At 43.8% G+C, this 20,268-nt stretch overlaps 1 protein-coding gene across 4 annotated transcripts in view; it reads left to right on the forward strand.

Annotated features, from left to right (window-relative positions):
• Positions 1-13,409: 13,409 nt before the first annotated feature.
• Positions 13,410-20,268, forward strand: part of CDHR4 (cadherin related family member 4) — a 34,593-nt gene continuing 27,734 nt past the window's right edge. For 3 of the 4 annotated variants that reach the window (XM_089526462.1, XM_089526491.1, XM_089526482.1), the window contains exons 1-2: positions 13,414-13,480; positions 17,971-17,991. In XM_089526462.1, the coding sequence (XP_089382588.1) occupies positions 13,426-13,480; positions 17,971-17,991 (76 nt within the window). In that variant the 5' untranslated portion in view covers positions 13,414-13,425. Of the gene's footprint in view, positions 13,481-17,970; positions 17,992-20,268 lie in introns of all 4 variants that reach the window. The other variant, XM_089526471.1, reaches the window with a different exon arrangement.

Consider the following 20,268-nt stretch of genomic DNA (forward strand, 5'->3'; position numbering starts at 1 on the left):
CCCTGTACCAGCGCTGGTCTTGGTGAGCCATTGGCTGCTGGTCCCTGGTCAGGTTCCAGGAAAGAAAGAACTGCAGCAAATGGACACAAATATGGTGCCAGTGCCCTCCTGGCAAAAGGGAGGGGGTTCCCAAGAAGCACTGGTGTAGGTAACTGTTCCCCAACTGAATGTAATGGGCAGACTGCCCAAGAGGAGCGGGGTTCATATCCCATGGGTTTGTGCTTTTTTTATTTTTGTAGCCCTGCTGTTAGGTAGAGAGAAGTCATTAGTTCAGAGAGCTGAAGTTAGGGGTTGGCAATGAGAGCCCCCCTCCCCAACTTCATTCTGCCTAACAACATGGCTACCAAAAAACCAAACACATGAGTATGATAAAACTGAGAATAAATAGGCAAAGCCCAGAATATACAGTGAAGTTATATTCGTTTTAGAATTGATCGTGGCTATTCTCTACCCATGATCAGTTCTAAAAGGAGTATAACTTCATTAACGGTAGGGCTTCCCTGGTCTTGCCCCAGACTATATTTTGGCCTAGTTTCCAGTTATTGCCTTGTCCTTTGTCTTTCCAACTCTACAGCCTCATCCACCTGGAAGCCTCTGGCTCATTAAGGCAACTTAACTAATTCTATCCTGTGTGTGAAACTCCCTCTCTGCCTCCCTCTCTCTTCACACATCTATCTTCAAACATGGGCTTCACCCCTTTAATCTTCATTCCTCACAGTAACCAACTCTAGAAAAGTATGTGTGAACTACATTTGCTCACAGTCACCCTTTCTGTCTCCCTCTTTCCATCTTCTGTTTTTGCTCATTGTCTCAGATTGTCAAATGTGTTACCATTTTGTTATTGTTATGTGCCTTATTTTTGTTATTTACGGTGACTCTATCACAGGGGTTTCTTGGCAAGTTTCTTCAGAGGGCATTTACCACTGCCATCCTCTGAAGCTGAGAGAATGTGACTTGCCCCAGAGGGTTTTTATGCTCAAGCTAGGAATTGAACCCTGATCTCCAGAGTTGTAGTCCAGTGTTCAAACCACTACATCATGTTGGCTCTGAACTCTGTAAAGCAGTAGGAATAATCTCTGTGTGCATGTGTAAGAGAGAGAAAGAGAGAGAGAGAGAGAGAGAGAGAGAGAGAGATCCTTTGGAAGAATCCAGGCATGTCCAGCAATTTCCTCTAATCTTTCAGTTGAAGCACTTTGATGTGTAGCCCATATTCCTTCCCCCTTATCAGGATCCCTGGTGTTAATTCCTTGGATTACAGTGTCTTCCTTCCCTGTACACCTGGATTGTCCTACCTGTCCAGTATCAGCTACTTACTCGTTTAACCATATACCCCTCCTTAGGATCTTCATCACTAAGGCTAGGAATTTCCCCAGTCCCTGTCTGCCTTAGTGGTTATCTGAACTGAGTTAAAGCTTCACCTCAGTTATCAGTTGCAGCCTGAATCCCTGGATGGAGCTATAAAGTTTTGCATTTCCAGTATTACGTAAATGTGGATACATGGAAAATATATTTTTTGCATATTATCCTTAAAAAGTAGTTTGAAAATAATTGTGTAAGTCTTATACTGACAAGCAGGCTTCACATGAGAGCTCTGGAAAACAGTTCCTTTGTTAACTGCAAGATCAATTTCTTCACATCCTGCCTGTTGGGAAGAGGGAGTCCATTTCTAATTAAAGCCCTTAGTCCATCTTTGAGAAAACCATCAGGATCTTCCAATTTTACTGAAGATGGTTCCACAGAAGATAGCACAACTATATGGTTTAGTGTCTTTCAGTTTCAGGAAGAAGTTAATTATTATGCAAGAGCACCAGATCCCATTTGATCTTGGAAACTAAGCAGGGCGAGATCTGCTTAGTACTTGGATGAGAGACCACCAGGGAATCTCCGGTGCTGTAGGTTATATTTCATTGGAAGGAACTGGCAAAACCACCTCTGAATATTCCTCGCCTAAGAAAACCCCTATGAAATTAATAGGGTTGCTGTAAGTTGACTGTTGATTTGAAGGCACATAAACACGTATTATTGTATGCACACAATTGTATGGGACTAAACCATCAATAAAGCCAGCGTGGTGCAGTGGTTTGTTGACTAGGATTTTCAAGACCCAAGTTTGAATCCCTGCTCTGCCAAAGAAACCCACTGGGTGACCTTAGGCAATTCACATAATCTCAGCCCCATAGGAAAGCAATGGTGAACCCCTTCTGAGCAAAACATGTCAAGAAAACCTGATGATAGATTTGCCCTAGGGTCTCCATCTGTCGGAAATGACTTGAGGGCACATGATGATAATTAATATTTATTAATATCTGGAATTCTTCAGCAAATTTACAGCACTTTATAAATATAATAATAATAATAATAATAATAATAACAATAACAATAATAATTCAGCACTGTCATAAAGTAGGATCCCACTAAAAATGAGACCCTGTTTTATTCAGTATTGTGTGCCTACTTTTGTTCTTCATATCATGTTCTTTCTAGTGCATCTCTTTTAAAAATAATCTGAGGTGCTTTTTCAATGCATGTAGTGAGAACAATGGAAAGGTCCACAGCTGTGAGAAAATTTAAAAATATCCATAACATGCCTTAACTTAAAATACAAGGGCCATATTACTCAGCTTCTGGGTGTTTAAGTGTGTGCACACATGTGCATGGTCCATATATGTAGATGTACACACATACACATAGTGTAGCATAGGGTTCAGATCCATCATTGTTCAGGGAAAGGGATCATTTGCCCCTCCAGTAGTTTTAGACTACAATTTCTTTGGTTCCATACCATGTCTGGGACTTTTGGGAGTTGATGTTCAAAACATCTGGACAGACAGTATTTCCTTACTCTGGCAATACACTATTCTTGCTGGAGCATGAAGCATGATTTCCTTTCTTGAACCATGTGGCCACCTTTCATTAAATGTATTGCTGATCCTATTGATACTTCTGATGCATACTCTGCTTTACTTGTTCCTGTGGTTTCTTTGTGACACATCAAGATTAGTATGGCTGATCTGTGAGGGGAGGTTGAGAACAGAGAAAATGGCTTTTACTTATTAGTCATTATAGTATAGTATTTCTTTGAATCCTAGTCATTGAGGGAATGCAGGGCTGAGGGTGCAGCATTGTCATGACATCCTACTTCTGGTCTTCTGTCTAGCCACTTTAGGCAGCAGGTTTCTAGGCTAGGTAGATCCTGGGCCTAACCCACCTGGACTCTTCTTATTTTTGTATACTTAGCTGCCATTTCTGCTAGGACATACATAAGCAACCAGAGGCCCCACAGATTAAGTACCAATTTACAAAGAAGCCCAGAGAGTGTGTGTATATTCTTGTTCATCTGCAGTCCCTCTTTTGACTGACCTCAGCAATTAAAGGGAATTTCCAATCACTGCTGCAAATAGTTTTACTTAAAGCTTATGTGACGTCAGTGAGCTTCATTGTGGCTAAGGTATGAGACACAATTCCCTGTTTGCACTCTGGGACGATAGCTGAAACAAACACATCTGAGCCAGAGCTGTCCCAAAATATTTTGCTGTAGGAAGCAAAAGGCAATAGAAGCTGACTGACAGCCTTATCACACAAGAAAAGTAAGCAGAAATGGAACCAGAGAGTAGTGCCTTTCTCTGTGCCTTACTGCATGACATTGCAGCGCTTCAGTTCTCTTCCTGCAGGAGACAGTTGTAAAAGTGTCTTTTGTCTAACAGATTTTGCCATTTTGAAAAAACATATGCCTTTACAACTCCCTTGGGAAGAGTACTAAAATTCTGCAACATTATGTGGTAAAGCACAGATAAAGATGCTACTGTCTAACCTAGAGATTCCTAGAGAGAACACTCCACTAGGCATTAGTAGCTCCTCCAGTGCAATTCTATGGCCCGTTACAGACTGCCCAAAAGGGGTGGTCTCAGTCCACTGCCGGTTGCAGCGTGGAAGAGTCGCAGCAGCCAAACCGCGCAACTCCTCCGCGCTGCAAAGAAGGAGCGCAAAAATCGCGCTCCTTCTGGCAACCCGGAAGAGACGCCACAGGTGCCAAAGTGCGCACTTGCAGCATCACTTCCGGGCCGTGACGTGCAAACGCAGAGTGTCCATTACGTCAAAATGGTGGCGGCCGTGTGGAACAGTCGCCACCATTTGTTACGGACTCTGTCCGTAACAGGGTAAGGGGCATCTGGAAGAGATGCCCCTTTTTCAAAATGGGACGTCCTAAGGACGTCCCTTATGACGGTATGTAATGCGCCTATGGTCAATGTCTGGCAGATGTTGACCACAGAGTGGCACTGAGAGACCTAGAAATTCCTAGAGAGGTGTTCTCTCAGGTAAAAATATAGTATTTTTTGTTATTTGCTGTTTTTCCACATTCACGGGGGTCATGTGCCCCTAACCCCAGCGAATGTGAAGGGACAAGTGTAATAGCACTAAATGTAGTGTGATATTGTCTGTAGTTGGTGTAGGACAGACTATGTGACACAGCCCTATCCTGCTACAGAGGTAAAAGATCAGGGGCCTCAGGAGGACAGCTGGAGGCAGGGACTGCCATTGCTTCTTCCGACATTGCACCTTGAGGCATTTGTCACACTTTGCCTCATAGTAGGGCCTGCCCTGATTTAATCTGAGCAAGGAAGACCAGATGGGCATTACAGTAGCCCATTGTGAATGGAATCAGTGCAGCTACCTTGCACCTTCACAGCTGCCTGAGCATGAATACAGCACTTGTGTGTGTTGTTTGGGTATTGGCTCAGCATGTCACAGTCCAAGGACATTTCTCCAAATCCAGCTGGCATGAATTGGGACTCCTGAACCATCTCCTTACAGCAATGGAGAGCACCCCACCCAGTCTGACAGCTCTTCCTTCTCCTTTCATCCTACTCATTCCTGCAAGCTCAGGCTGCCAGGTGCAAGCTGCAGCAGCTCCTGCGTACACACCCACCGAGAGACTGAGGGCAACTGGGCTCAGGCCATTTCTATGGCAGGAAGTTAGTCCTTTTCCTTACAAACCAGTGAATGGGGTGGAGTGCGTGGGAGAAGGGTGTGAGCAGCATTGTGGGTAAGAATTAGCCCGGTTTTGACAGTAGAAGGGATTGTCTCACTTTCCCTTTTGGGACAGACCTAGCCTTATATTCTTCAGAATGATTGTTTGTCCGGATAATGGGCTGGAGGCTTCCATTCGTTCCAATTCTGATTGCAGAATTGGTGATAACTTTGTCATTTAATGCTCAGGGTGTCTCACAGTGTAGAAACTTTATATTAGGGGTGGGAAACTTGTTGAAATTGGGTGTGGGCCATTTTTGTCTCACCTCCCACATTTTTCAGCCAAAAGCCCCAAAGGAGCACAGTTGGCCATTTGTGTCCATTTCCCCTGGACTTGTTTCACCTCTGGTCACCTCTGGTTATGGGGGTGGAGATTTTGGGGCATGAAACAGGAGAAGGAATGGCCCAACATGGCCAATTGCCTGTCCTGAGTGCTTCTGGAGGCACAACCTGTCATTTTGCCATTTTTACCTCCTAACAATGGCATTGGGAGGACACAGGATTACAATAACTCATTTGGAGCCCATATATGGCTGGCAATATATTCACCTCTGCCTTGCCTGGATATTGTACTTGAGCAGATTGGAATACCGTGACACTGAGGCTTTGCCCTGGCCAGCTTCTTCACACAGTAGTTCTTTAGTCAAATAATTTACAAGCAAACCTTTGAGCTAAACAGCTATAATGAAAAGATGCTTCAAACATGGCTGCTGGAAGAGATACCCTTGCTCAATCTTTTTATTTGCTGTGTGGAAAATTGGCTTTTGAGTCTACAGCAGAGGTGTGGAACTTTCCTTTTTTGGTACAGGGGCCAAATTCCAATTTGGGAAGTGTCTTCTTGAGTGGAGGCATCCCAGTAGTGGCTGGAGCAAAAGCAAACTGAGCAATGCCGGATGTATTAAATTTGTTTATCCCACACACATACACACAGCAAGTAAAGCACAACACAGTTCTGTGCATATCTACTTAGGAGTAAGCATTACTGCAGCAGCAGCCACGGCTGTTGCTTCCTGGGCTGCAAATCAGAGTTCAGCAATGACTGCAGCTTCCTTGGCTTTAAATAGTATGTTATCTTCAATCACTGTTTACAGGTCACAGTAGAAGGAGCTTACATGCTGGATGGAGAACTCTGTGGGATGAATTCAGCCTCTGGCCCAATGATTTCCCATCCCTGGTCTAGACCAATGCTAGGAATTGCATAGCGCTCCTAATGTAGAACTGCAGCTACTGGCAATCCTCTCTATGATTCTATGATTCTTTTGGCTGGGAGGGCCAGGGCTGCTGGGAATGGCAGTCTGACAACACCCAGAGGTCTATGCAATTCCTACCCATTGTCCACAGAAAACACCAGTTCTCCTGGATTTTGCTATTATTCACAAGAATCCTTGCAGGTCCACCATTAAACTGAAAGGTTTGCCAGTAATATGTGAAAGAAAGCTTCGGTGTGCATGTGTGGGGAGAGTCTTTTGATCCTTTTAAGCTGTTTCTGAGAAAGGGTTCCATGGTTTTTAACTGATCTCTGCAGCAATGCTTATAAGAGAAGCCCAATGTGCAGAGATTAGCAAAGGATTGTGCTTGCATGCATACTATGAGAGCTTCTCTCTCTATTTCTCTTTTCCTTTTTTGTGCATCAAGACGCTGTTCAATGCAGGCACAAGAAGAGACCCAGCCAGTTTTTCCCCCCTAGTCAGATGGCAATCCTAATATACCTGGATAATGAGAGAACTGGGCTCCAGGCATTTCTTCTCACCCTGCCCTGTCTTAGTGAACAATATGTCAGAAAATCAGAATATTTATTTATTTCAAACTACAGTATACATTGGTGGCTTTTGGAACTACCCCCTCACAAAGTGATGCAGATCAAAAGAAAATATACTGATACAACAGATACACAGGTATATCAGAAAGGTGCATGTGGCTATGAAACTTCTCCAGCCAGATTATTTATTTGGCAATAAACTATGATATTTATTCAGTAGATATTACTGTTGTATGTTCATCAGTGTTCCCTAAAGTTAATGCATAAAGTGTGGATAGTACAGTGGAACCTCGCCATACGCGGGGGATCCGTTCTGGATCCCGCCGCGTATGGCGATTTCCGCCTATGCTTGAGCCCCATTGTAAACAATGGGGCTCGTGTGTGGTGGTGCGGCGGTGCGGGCGCGCGCAGGGCGCAACAGGGGCGCGCGCCCATTCAATTGAATGGGGTGCGCCGCCCCTTCCGCCCCGCGCACGCGCCACGGCTTAAGCGCATATGCTCAAGGCCGCGTATGGCAAGCGCGCGTATGGCGAGGTTCCACTGTAAATATGTATCTTTAAACACCACATGAATGCCTTTGGGGATCCCCAGTAAGAGTCTCCAGATGCACATCCACACTGATGTTCAGGGACAATGAAACTGTGCATATTTTAGGCTCATTCCCATTTACATTTAAACCAATTTCAGATTCGCCTTCATTCCGTGTTGCTAAATTGATTCCAAAAGGTCCGTTGTTCCCACTATGAAAGCAGATCTTTTCATTAACTCGTTGTAATCGCATCTTTTTTGACAAGATTGTCGTTCCCACTAGTTTGCGCCGCTTCAAAATGAATGTCAATCTTCTGCGTCATCAGTGGCATAAGCGGCAGCCCAGGCAGGCTGGCTTGGGTTGACAGAAGATTGGATTCATTGGTTTTGCAACTACTTGCCTCACTGAGTGCAATTAAAAAAATTCTGTCAATTAAAAAAAATTTTTTTTAATCATGTGCCCACAGGTCACACCACAAGCACAAAGGCATCACTGAGAGAGGGTGGGAATGGTGGATCTACCCAAAACTGAGGAGGGATGGTAAATACCCCTCTGTCATTAGTTCCTCCTCTCCAGAATGATGCTATTCAGATCCGTTGTTCCCACTTGTTGAACACACTTCGGAATCAATTCTTTTCAAAAAGAACAGGTAGGAAACTAATGTCTGGAAAAAAATGGGTTTTTTTCCCGTTTGCCTTGCCTTATTGCAACAAAAATCAATCAAAGTAGGATCAGAACCGGTTTCAAATGGGAACGACAGTCATATAACCCGATCAGCAATTCACTTTAAATCATAGTGGGAATGCACCCTCTATGTGTTTGCTGGGGAGCACTGGTGCCCATGTACTGAGATGTCTCTCAGCCTCATCTCAAGATCAATATGAGCATTTCCTTCATGTTATATGGCAAAGGCATGATCAGGCCTCTCTCAAAGCCATTCCAACTTTCCTGTTTTCTGTTCAGACAGGCATCCTCCCTTCTCCAACGTCAGGTCCCCCCACTCCACCCTTCTTTTGCTTTGCTTTTGCTTTCAGAAGTCTTGCTAAGCCAAGTCTTCCTCCCAGACTTTGCACAAGCTGCAGTAAATGTATCTGTCTTGTGATCTAGGCCTTTCCTTTGCTGCAGAAGCGGATATGGAGCCTTCCCACCCCCCTCTCCTTGGCACTTCCTGTACGAAATCGTCTCAATGTACAGGCTCCCCTGCCCCCACCTGGGGCCTCTGGCCAAGGCCATGAGAACTTCCTTTTTCTGCTAAAAATTCACATATGTGAAGAACTAAATACTTGGAGAGGGAAATGCAGAAGCAGAGGCTGGGACAGGACGCACAACCCCATTTACAGACCCTACAAGCTGTCTGGCAACTTAAGCCCCTTCAGTTGCTTGCCTGAAGAAGTGTAACATGCTTTGGTTGTTCTGAGCTCGGAAAAGTTAGTTTATGGATGACAACTTCCAGAATTCTGCAATGCCTGTACTGGCTGAAGCATTCTGGGAGTTTAGTCCAAAAGGTTTCTTAGTTCTGGTTCTGCCCTCCTGCCTTCTCATTTTTTAAAGATTGGCTTCCTCTTCTGTGTCCAAGACCCTGTTTTCCCTTCCCAGACCCTATTTCAACCTGTTGAGATGCTAGTCTTGAAAACCCTTCTCACACATTTTACAGGAGCCTCCTTATACCCCAGTGTAATTCCCCTTCCCTATTTCTGCTATCGTAGTTTGGCCAGTATCTTTCAAATGTCCCAGCTGTTGTGTGCCTTCAAGTTGCTTCCGACTTATGGCAACCCTAAAGCGACCTTATCATGGGGTTTTCTTGGCAAAATTTGTTCAGAGAAGGTTTGATATTGCCTTCCCCTGAGGCTGAGAGAGTGTGACTTTCCCAAGGTCACCCAGTGGGTTTCATGGCTAAGCAGGAACCGAACCCTGGTCTCCAGAGTTGTCCTCCAACATTCAAACTACTATGCCATGCTGGCTCACATCTTTCAAATCCTTCTCTACAAGCAGTGATGGAATAGTGCGTAAAACAGGTTATTCTAGGAGGCTCTTAATTTCTAAACTCAGTGATGAATGTGGAGGAAATGCTTTTTTGAAGCTTGCTTCACAGCCTATTCACACCCACATCCACCACAGCCTATATAGAGATCTATTTTCTCCTTCTCCTGCAGTCCTGGGTTTTCTGCACATTGAGCTTTCATGGTGCCCATTGACCCTAACCACAGCTATGTGAAAATGTTTGCTGTATGGCTATATTTAGCTACCTTTCTTAAGCATTAAAATGTACCATAGGCTTATAAGCATCTCTAATTATATTTCCAACAAAGTAGCTGAAATCTAGAACAAAATCCACGAGGGCAAGAGGGAGTGACCCCAGTGAACAAAAAACTACATTTTAAAAAGTCACAAGATGTACCCCAAAGCAATGTGGATTGTCCTTCAAAATAAGGTTAAATTATACTTTGGACTGCCATCTGGCTGATTGAACAATCCCCTCTTGACCTTCAGTGCAACAATAAGAAGTTGTAAATTTAGCCATAAATGGAAACAGAATTTTCTTGCAATTATGAAAGCACCAAAATTTCCCTTCCCGCAACTCTCCTAGCTACTTCCTGTAGTAACTTCACTGTGCCCCAGCAGAACCTTAAGGCTCCTCTTGCCCCCTAGCTATCTTCAGACCCCTCCTATAATTGTCACAATCGAGAGCTTGGGAACATTACATTTTTGGACTATGGCTCTCAGAATAACCCAGGAAGCACGGAATGCTGAAATTTCCAGAATCACTGCCCAGTGGCATCATTAGGGAGGTGCAGGGGATGCGAACCACACTGGGTGACACCTGAGAGGAAGGGTGACCTGAGAGGAAGGGTCCTTCTCCTGCTGTGTATGTGTGTGTGGGGGGGTGCAATGCTGCTGCTGGCACCCGCTGTTCTCTGCTGCCCTGGCTCTCTCAGTCAAGGAGACAAAGCAGCAAAAAAAGGAGGGGTGAGCAGGCACCTGCCCCCTCTTCCCTAGTGCCTTAGCTGGCTCACACATGCAAGCCAAGGCATCAGGGAAGGCGCGGCCTGCCTGCCCCCCCAACCGTTCCTGGTGCCTTGGTGGGCTCATGGTTTGTCTCGGTGGACAGGTAGGGAATGTCAGTACCGCTCCCCCAACATCCCCAGTCACCTGAACTGGGTGACGCCAATACTAGGAACACCACTGTCACTGCCCTTCTAGATCAGGAGTTGATAAGTTTTGTCCCTCCAGATATTTTGGACTTTTGTTGTTGATGTCAACTACTGTTTATTTAGCTTCAACTTATGGTGACCCTATGAATTTGAGACCTCCAAGCAGCCCAGTCATAGAAAGCTCTACTCAGGTCTTGCAAACTCAAGGCCATGTTTAACTTGATGAGGTCTATCCACTTGTAATTCAGACATCCTCTTTTCCTACTACTGTACATTAAAATTTACCTAGTTTTGGACTACGGCTGCTATAATTCATCACCATTGGCCATGTTGCTTGCTGCTTGTGGGAGGTGATGTCCAGCGAATGTGAAACTGTTTAAGGACTAAGCAACTTTTTCTTGCTTCAAAAGCTTCCACAGAGCCATGGGCTATGTTTCTCTTGTGAAAAGTGAGATAAAATGAGTCTGTGGGCAGACTTTCCATAGCTGAATTCCATATTGGTCCTAGCCAGTTCTTTTAAAGAGACAGTCACAGCAGTGGGTGATGGCTGTATCCTCTCCTGGAAGCATTTATTCTTGTGCATGTTCAAGTAATTTCCAACTTATGTTAGCTCTAAGACAAAACTATCATGGGGTTTTCCTGGAGCTGAGAGTGTGTGATTCACCCAAGGTCACCCAGTGTGTGAGTGTGACTCACCCAAGGTCACCCAGTGGGTTTCCATGACTGAGTGAGGAACTGAACCCTGGTCTCCAGAATTGTAGTACAATGCTCAAACCACTAAACTATGCTGGCTCTCCCAGGAGGCATAGGCATGAGTAAATGTACAAAAAGGCTATCACAGGAGCAGGGAAAATGAGTTTGACTTGCCACTGCCTGTTTTCTTTCGAAAATCCATGCGTTAAATAAAGGTAGCATGCCACAAGAGTGCACCCTTGTGGGCACTTCATGGGAATGCGCGATTGTCCAGTAGAAGTCAGAATACGATGAAACATACCAAGCCTAGGTCTGCTCAGCTTCTGAGTTAGATGTGTTCACTTCAAAAGGGCAGTGGGTGAATTCACAGTTATTTAATTCCTTGGTACTGTATCCTTGGAAGAGATGTTTATGGGATTTACTTATTCAGGTGTCAAAATAACTTGGCCAGTTTTAATATTGTATGCAGGAGAGAGATTCCTGGTTTGGGGGGAAAGGAAACGGGCACAAGGAAGAGTCAACATAGAGCTGGGGGGAGAGGTGGTTGTACAAATATATGGTTGCTAAAGCAAAAACTGGAAACCGCTTCTGTACCTTTAATGGTTATGTTGAAGAGGAAATTTCAGAAGGTTTTGCTTGTCATGTATGCTTCACCTGGTGAAATTTCCCCTTTTACACAACTATGAAAGGGACACCAAAGGGGTTTCCATGGCTGAGGTGGGGATTCAAACCCAGGCTGCTGCTGGTGCAAGTCACTCTCTCTGAGGCACCCACCCATATGATTGACACTGGGTGCCTAATTTTCGATCTCAAGAGGGAGCACTTTGTGCCAGCTGCTCCAGTAACACAGCAGGGATGTGTGTCTAGACAACTGCCCATTGTCACTATGAAGTGCAGAGGTAATGGGAATCCCCGGAGCAGCTCCAGGGCCAGAATACTCCAGGAGCAGCCTGGAGTATTCTGGCTGGTGTAAACAGGCCCTCAGTGAGACATATCTGCCTATGTGTCATGGAACTGAACTGTTAAAAACAGAAGGGTAAAAATGCTAAAAGAGACAATTTTATTTATTAATAGAGATGTAATGAAGCAGTGGGAGAGAGTCTCTTTGTAGTAAAGTCTGAAAATATTAGTAGCCATGCTGACTGGGAGATTCTGGAAACTGAAATCTAATAATTTCTTCAAGCTCTATCTTGTAGGTTATGCATTGCATACTCAAACTATTTATACCCAAATGTTTGTAGATCACTCCATATGTTTTGTTTTTGGTTTATTTCTTTTTAAAGGGGTTTTTAAACAAGGCAGCACGTTTTCCTAGGGTGGTATGGAGGGGGTGAGAGGAATATCTACAGCTTTTCTGGAGGTTACTTTTCTATCAAGACTCTGCAAAATAATTTCCCTCCTACAGAGTTCCAAATGTTTACAAGAAGGACTCAGTGTCCACAAAGATGAAAGACCTCACCATGCATAGAGTAGGAGATGATGTCAGCTGGCACTAGGGGAATTTGCTCTGTATTTGCTGCCTTCTCCTCCACTGCCATATTCTTTTTGAAATAGGGACTGCAAAACTCGCAAGACTGTGAACAAGATTTGTAAATCCCTATTAAAGACCCCAGCAAGCCCAACCAGCTACCCACTTGTGTCTTGCAAAGGAACCTTGCCACCTCAAAGGCATCTGTGGTGGGCTGAATCCACAGATTGCACCTTTTTTGTCTTAAATATGGTTTGGGGGCCCTTGAATTGTGAAGTCGAAGGCTTTCATGGCTGGCACCCATAGTTTTTGTGGGTTTTTTGGGCTATGTTGCCATGTTCTAGAAGAGTTTATTCCTGACATTTTGCCAGCATCTTCTCTGAAGATGCCAGCCACAGATGCTGGCAAAACGTCAGGAATAAACTCTTTTAGAACATGGCCACATAGCCCGAAAACCCACAAAAAACTAAGGCCCTAGAATTATTTATGGTTTTCCACTTTCATGGGGGACCTTCTTCTGCACTTCTAACCCCAGCGAATGTGGAGAGCTGACTGTATATGCATATATATTTGCAACCTAAAAGTGGCAAGAAGTTGCATGGGTGCCCTTTTCTTCCCACATAGCACAGCAAACCTTCACAGTCACAGCCACACACAGATTCTTACCATACATTGAGAAGGGCTGCCCAGATCTCACACGTGAGCCTTGCAATCCTGTTGTGGCTTGTCTAATGTCATTAGCAACACAGCCGTGGCAACTAAAGGAAGGAGATACACAAAGCACAAACACAGCATAATGGGATCGTGGTGGCCACTGGCTCTTTTCCTGCTCTTCTGTAAGTGTGTGACAGGTAAGGGTTATGAGGGGAAGGCAGCTTCATTGTCGTGTGAAGATGCCCCTTCACACTACTTAAGCAGGAGATTCCTCCTTCTCCTTCCCACCCACCCCTTGTAACAGTCATCTATGACAATGGGGAAACTTGCGAATGCGGAATGTTTAGCCTAGTAGGTTCAAGTTATAACTCAGCCACCAAGTGCAATGAATGGTCTGTCATCTGTCAAGGCAAACTGCCTGGGCAGGTAGACATGGGAAATCTATGGTTAGGCTCTTTTGTGTGCTGTCAATGAGAGAAAATTTGGATCATGGGGATGACACCGGGACTGTGTTTTTGGGTGTGCTGTTTACCATATATACTCATGTACAAGTCGACCTCATGTATAAGTTGAGGGAAGGTTTCAGGGTCAAAATCCTGGATTTTGATATGACCTGTAGATAGGTCAAGGGCAAAATTTTGGGGGCTATAAGGAAGGATGGAAAGGGGGAAATACCACTTCTGCCCCTCCTCCTTTTCTGGGTTTCTCCCAACCGATTCCCAGGTGCTGGAGGAGAGGTTTTAACATCAGATTGAGAAAGGAAGCAAGTGGATTTAAATGGAGAGTTTTTTTCCCATAGGAGTCCAGGTCTTGCAAAATTGACTGAAGAGAGAAGCAAGTGGTTTTAAATGGGAAGCTTTTTACATAGGAAGCAAGGTCTTGCAAAACGGACCAGAGAGAGAAGGAAGTGGTTTTAAATGGAGAGTTTTTTCCCATAGGAAGCCAGGTCTTGTGAAATGAACAAGTGAAAGAAGCAAGTGGTTTTAAATGGGGAGTTTTTTCGATAAGAAGCCAGGTCTTGCAAAACAGACTGGAGAGATGGTTTTAAATGGGAAGCTTTTTCCATAGGTAGCAAGGACTGGAGGCAGAAGGAAATTGGTGTTAAATGGAGATTGGAGCATCAGGCTTGTTTGCTTTCTAAACACTAATGGTGTATCAACCCGTATATACATCTACCCAGAATTTTAGGGTCAATTTTGAGGCATAAATTTCTCAACTTGTAATTACGTATATATGGTAACTCACCGAACCAAGACCATTTTTCTGAACTATATTGATCTGTTTATTTGTTCTCTTCCCTATGAGTGAAAAGCTAGTTATTTGTGTGGTACACTTTACTCATGCTTACTATAGTTGTTGTTGTTGTTGTTGTGTGCCTTTAAGTGATTTCTGTCATAGGGTGACTCTATGGTGATCCCATCATAGGGTTTCTGGCTGATCAGGCTTCGATGCCCCCCTTGGCCATGGAAATATACTGGGTGAACTTGGTACATAGAAAGATCTTGCAGCACCTTTGAGACTAACTGAAAGAAAGAAATTGGCAGCATGAGCTTTCGTAGAGTTCAGTCTACTTCCTCAGACGCATGGGTGACCTTGGGTGAATCACACTCTCTCAGCCTCAGAGCAGTCAATGAGAGAAGATTTGGATCATGGGAATGACATTGGGACTGTGTTTTTGCAGATGTCCAAGGTTACCCAGTGGGTTTCCATGGCCAAGGAGGAAATCAAATCCTAATCGTTAGAGGAGATTATCCCACTACACTCTTAAAACTTTGCTATTCCACTTTTACTGCTCTGACTGCCTCCTGTGGCATTCTGGAGTTTGTAGTTCAGTGAGGCTTAAGATCTCTCCAGCTGAATATTCTAAATGCCACTTCCTAAACTGCAAATACCAGAATGCAATAGGAGGCAGTCAGAACAGTTAAAGTGGAATAGCAGTGCTATAAGAGTGTGGTGCAGTAATCTCTCAAATGCTCAAACTACTGTATCACAGGAATATTTTCCCCAGATTATTCAAAGTGTGTGTTTGTGGTTTTTCAAGTACTGGGTAGCCCCATTCCTTCTTATTACATATTTGTTTTGCCTTGTTCTTGTTATCAGGTTTTATGTAACTGTTTGGAGCCTACACATTTGCCTGCCACCAACCTTTTGTGATGGAGAGGATGAACATGTACAGGAATGTAGCTATCAGGAGAAATATCCCCCAAATCATAGAGCTGGAAGAGACCGCAAGGGCCATCCAGTCCAACCCCCTGCCATGCAGGAAATCTAAATCAGAGCATCCCTGACAGATGGCCATCCAGCCTCTATTTAAAAACCTCCAAGGAAGGAGACTTCACTACATTCCGAGGGAGTGTGTTCCACTGTCAAATAGCTCTTACTGTCAGGAAATTTTTCCTAATGTTGAGGTGGAATCTCTTTTCCTGGAGCTTGCATCCATTGTTCCGGGTCCTAGTCTCTGGAGCAGCAGAAAACAAGCTTGCTCTCTCCTCAATATGATATCCCTTCAAGTATTTAAACAGGGCTATCATATCACCTCTTAACCTTCTCTTCTCCAGGCTAAACATTCCCAGCTCCCTTAGTCGTTCCTCATAGGGCATGGTTTACAGACCCTTCACCATTTTAGTTGCCCTCCTTTGGACACACTCCAGTTTCTCAACGTCCTTTTTGACTTGTGGTGCCCAGAACTGGACACAATATTCCAGGTGGGGCCTGACCAGAGCAGAATAGAGTGGCAGTATTACTTCTCTTGATCTGGACACTATACTTCTATTGATGCAGCTGAAAATTGCACTGGCCTTTTTAGCTGCTGCATCGCATTGTTGACTCATGTTCAACCTGTGGTCTACTTGGACTCCTAGATCCCTTTCACATATACAGTGGCGCCTCCGCATACGCGGACTTTTTATAAGCGGCTTTGAGCGTACGCGCTCAAGCCGCTGGGCGCGCGCGGGGCGAAAGGGGTGGCACGTCCCATTCAGTTGAATGGGCATGCGCACCCGTTGCGCCCCGCGCACCTCCGCGCCGCCGTGCACGAGCCCCATTGTTTACAATGGGACTCGAGCATAGGCGGAAATCACCAGATGCAGCGGGATCCGGAACGGATCCCCGCGTATGGCGAGGTTCCACTATAGTCTTGTTCAGCTAGGTGTCACCCATCCTATATCTGTTCATTTCATTTTTCCGCCGTAAGTGCAATACCTTACGTTTCATTGTGTTGAAATTCATTTTGTTAGCTTTGGCCCAGCTTTTTAATCTATTAAGGTCATTCTGAAGTTTGATCCTGTCCTCTGGGGTATTAGCTACTCCTCCTAATTTGCCCCTTGAAGTGTTCCTTCCTTTCCCAATTTTCTAGCACTGCAGTAACTTAAAGCTGCAGCTAAACATTTAGGGGCCATACAATCTAGGCAAGGTAAAGTGAACAAGGGAGTATGCACACAGCAAATATAAGTTCTTAATATGAACAATTTTCAGTGTCTCACTTTCTGAAATTTGGAGACTGAAGGAAAATTTAATGTTGGGGTGGAATTCTTTTTTGGAGATACAACATCCTAATTTTGCCCTATTCCTGTAGCCACACCCTTGAACATTAATTTTAAAACAATTTTCTAACACTATATGCAGCAAAGCTGTATTTCTGATTATAGCATCTGCATCTACTATACATGGGTACAATAATCTGCTACATTTTGTTGTAGTTGTTGTTGTTAAAACTTAATTGTGGGAATAGATTGCAGAACTGAACTGACTAAAATATCGACCCAGCATATTTTGAGTAATTCTGACATAAAGAAAAATTCAAAGTCCATCTCAGTGGCAGGAACCAGTACCATTAAGGTTACTAACTGATCAAGACAACCAAAATTGACCTTGAGAAGTTGTTGTTTTTTGTTTGTTTGTTTTGAGATGAGATGTCAGCTATTTATGAGACAAAGCTGGTATTTTTCTCTTTCAGCTGTGCAATATAGACCACTTTTGTGCTTGTCTCTACCTTAAGAACCATAGAAATACCACAGTTCCCCCACTGCAGACCCTTTCTGGATTTCCTTCCTGGGCCAGAGGATTCTTTTTTTCCAGATATCAGATACTCAACAGATGTAGGCATTATAAAGACTCCAGAAGGAACTACAGAAAGCTACTTTGAAGAAAGACAATTCCCAGGATCCCCTAACTGGCATAGGCAGTGGCTATGTTGGCTGCGGGATTCTGGAAATTGTCATCTCCAATTTTTCCCCCCAGACTCTTATTTCAACTTTCTTCCTTTGGAGGAGGGTGTCCTAATTTCAAAGGGGAGGTCTTTAAGCTCTGCCACACTGGCAATGTGGCAGAACATGTGGCTTTTCTGCTGTCTTATGTGAGGGGAATGTTGGACAACTTTGCAGCTTCCCCAAACTTTTGTGATTAATGTTTTTGGTTGGATTCTCACAGAATTAGTGGCAGAGTCAACTAGAGTTCTAGCAGAAGCAAAGGGGAAGTAGTTGAAGGTGCTTTTACTCACTGCCACATGACAAAATACATCTCCCCAAATGCCCTCTTCTGAATAAGTTTGTAAAAGTCTGGGAACTTCATTTGTATTTTCTTTTTTCTTTAATTGTGTGTTTATTGTAAGGTTGTCTACTTATTTGTTGTACCAGTGCCATGCAGATCCTAACAAACATTTCTCTGATGTTTTTTCCTCCAATCCTAGGTCTAATCACTGGAGAAATAGGTAAGTAGACCTACATACATCCCTCCTTATCTGAACTAGTTGTCAGCAGTGGGGAAAGGAAGATCAACCAGTAGGATGGAAGAAGGCTGTCATGCTCAACAGCTGAGAAAACAAAACCAGCTGTGCTTAATGTAGGCAAACATGGGTTATAGCCTATCAGGTGTATGTGAACACATGTACCGCCAGGTGGGCATACAGAAGACATCTGTGTGCCTAAAGCTCCAAAGTGTTGAAGCAATGTGTGAGCTACTTATGATTAGACCTTTGCAATGGACTCACTCCCCTGCAAAAATAATATTGTTGTATCTCAGGAAGACCTGGATTCATTTTTTACTTTAGATGGAAAGTAGATTTTTACTTTAGATTGGGGGGGGGGGGGTTGGAGGGAGAGGCAGGTTGCAACCTGGAGTGTCATAAACATGAAAAATATTTATACATTTGAAATAGTGAACAAAAGCAAACTGATATTAATAACCATAATTTTAAAAAGCAAAACATAAATGCTTAATCTCAAACCACTATAGGTTGCATGTGGCATACTGTTATTAACTCAGTGCTGCTCAGACTGGTGGTCCTTAGACCAGTGTTGTTCCGCAAGCTGTTGACTGCTGCTCGCTCACTGGTGAATTTCCAGGAAAGAAAGAAACAATTTGTGCCAATAGGAACAAATATGGTGCCTGTCCTTGACACACTGGGGGATTGCTAGTCCCCCAGATCAGATGAGGAGTACTGAATTAAATGAAGCTTGTTGAATTTCAGTATAAATTCCATCTGTTTGGGTCCATGCTGTTTACTTTTTGCTGTCTTACCGACTTCTCTTTCGTTTTTCATTTGGCTATCTCCTTGGTTTTCCTTGTTTGTTTGCCTGTTTATATGCAGTACTAAAAAGAAATACAGCCCACCCTATAAATTTTTTCATGGCAGGTTGTAATCATTTTTTTAAAAAAATCACAGAACAAATTATAAAATACAAACAGCAGCAGCAGCATAGTTAAACAATCAGGTTAACAGAGCAAAGAAAGAACAGGTGGAGCCAATATAATAAAACCAATGAAATAAATTTGGTCTAACACACAAATTCTTCTCCAGTTTCTCTCTGTTTTTTTCATCTGTCACCAACCTGAATCTCTTCCCAGTACTCTGTTTTTCCTGATGTTTAATGCCCTCTTCCGTTTGATGCCCATGATTCTATGATCCCATAGGAATAGGCATTAGAAAATGAAATTTGTTGTTGCTGTTGTTATTGTGTGCTTTCGAGTCATTTCCAGCTTATGGAGACCCTAAGGCAATCCAATCACCAGGTTGGGGTTTTTTTTTTTTTTTTGGTCTAGATTTGTTCAGAGGACGTTTGTCTTTGCCTTCTCTGAGGCTGAGAGAGTGTGGCTTGCCTATGGTCACCCAGTGAGTTCCCATGACTGAGTGGGGAGTTGAACCTTGGTTTCGAGTTGTAGTCCAATGGTCAAACAATACCACCATGCTGGCTCTCTAGAAAATCAAATACTCAACCCAATATACAGTATAGCAGAGATGGGCGACTCCAGGTCTAGAAATTGCACACAGTTCTTAACAGACCTTGGAGAGTTATACCCATACTCGCCAATATTTCACAGATAAACAGTTAGACAGAAGATTAATTAGGACTATTGCTGCCAAATCAGAACAGTTGAAGGGTATGCCATACTGAAAATTTCAAATGAATATTTGGTTTTCTTTTTTGCTACTTTATGTGGCCCACATATCACCATATTTTTCGGCCTTCCTGGGACTCTTTTAGACCCCAGAGAATCCCTTTTTGAAAAAAAGGAAGTAAACCAGAAGTGACATCTTGACTAGAACTGGAGTCATGCACATGGCAAAGTTTCAAAGAGAAGGTGAAAGGACCAAAACATAGTCCTAGAGGGGAAAAGTAATTATTCCTTTACTCAGGAATGCAGAACCTACAGCTTCCAGATGCTAACAGAACCATGAAGACCCTGTGAGACCCTGTTGGTAGAGTTCATGCTCTACATACAGAAAGTTCCACTGGTATTTCCAGATAAGAATGGGAAGATTATTGCCTGAGACCCAGAACTACTACTCTCACTGTCTTTTACAACTGGTTGGCCTGGCTAGGGCTAATGGGAATTAGATTCCGGTAACATCTGGAGAGCCACAGGCTTCTCAGTCCTGCCGTTTCACCCTCAGAGGGACAGAGTTTGGGCAGAAAGGCCAGTGTTCCATTTCAGTGGTATTTCTGGATACAACCCATTCCTCTCATTACATTCAGCTATGGGGAAA

This window comes from Sceloporus occidentalis, unplaced genomic scaffold (assembly GCF_023333645.1).
Source record: "Sceloporus occidentalis isolate IW3139 unplaced genomic scaffold, rSceOcc1.0.p SCAF_1, whole genome shotgun sequence".
In the NCBI taxonomy this organism is placed as follows: Eukaryota; Metazoa; Chordata; class Lepidosauria; order Squamata; family Phrynosomatidae; genus Sceloporus; species Sceloporus occidentalis.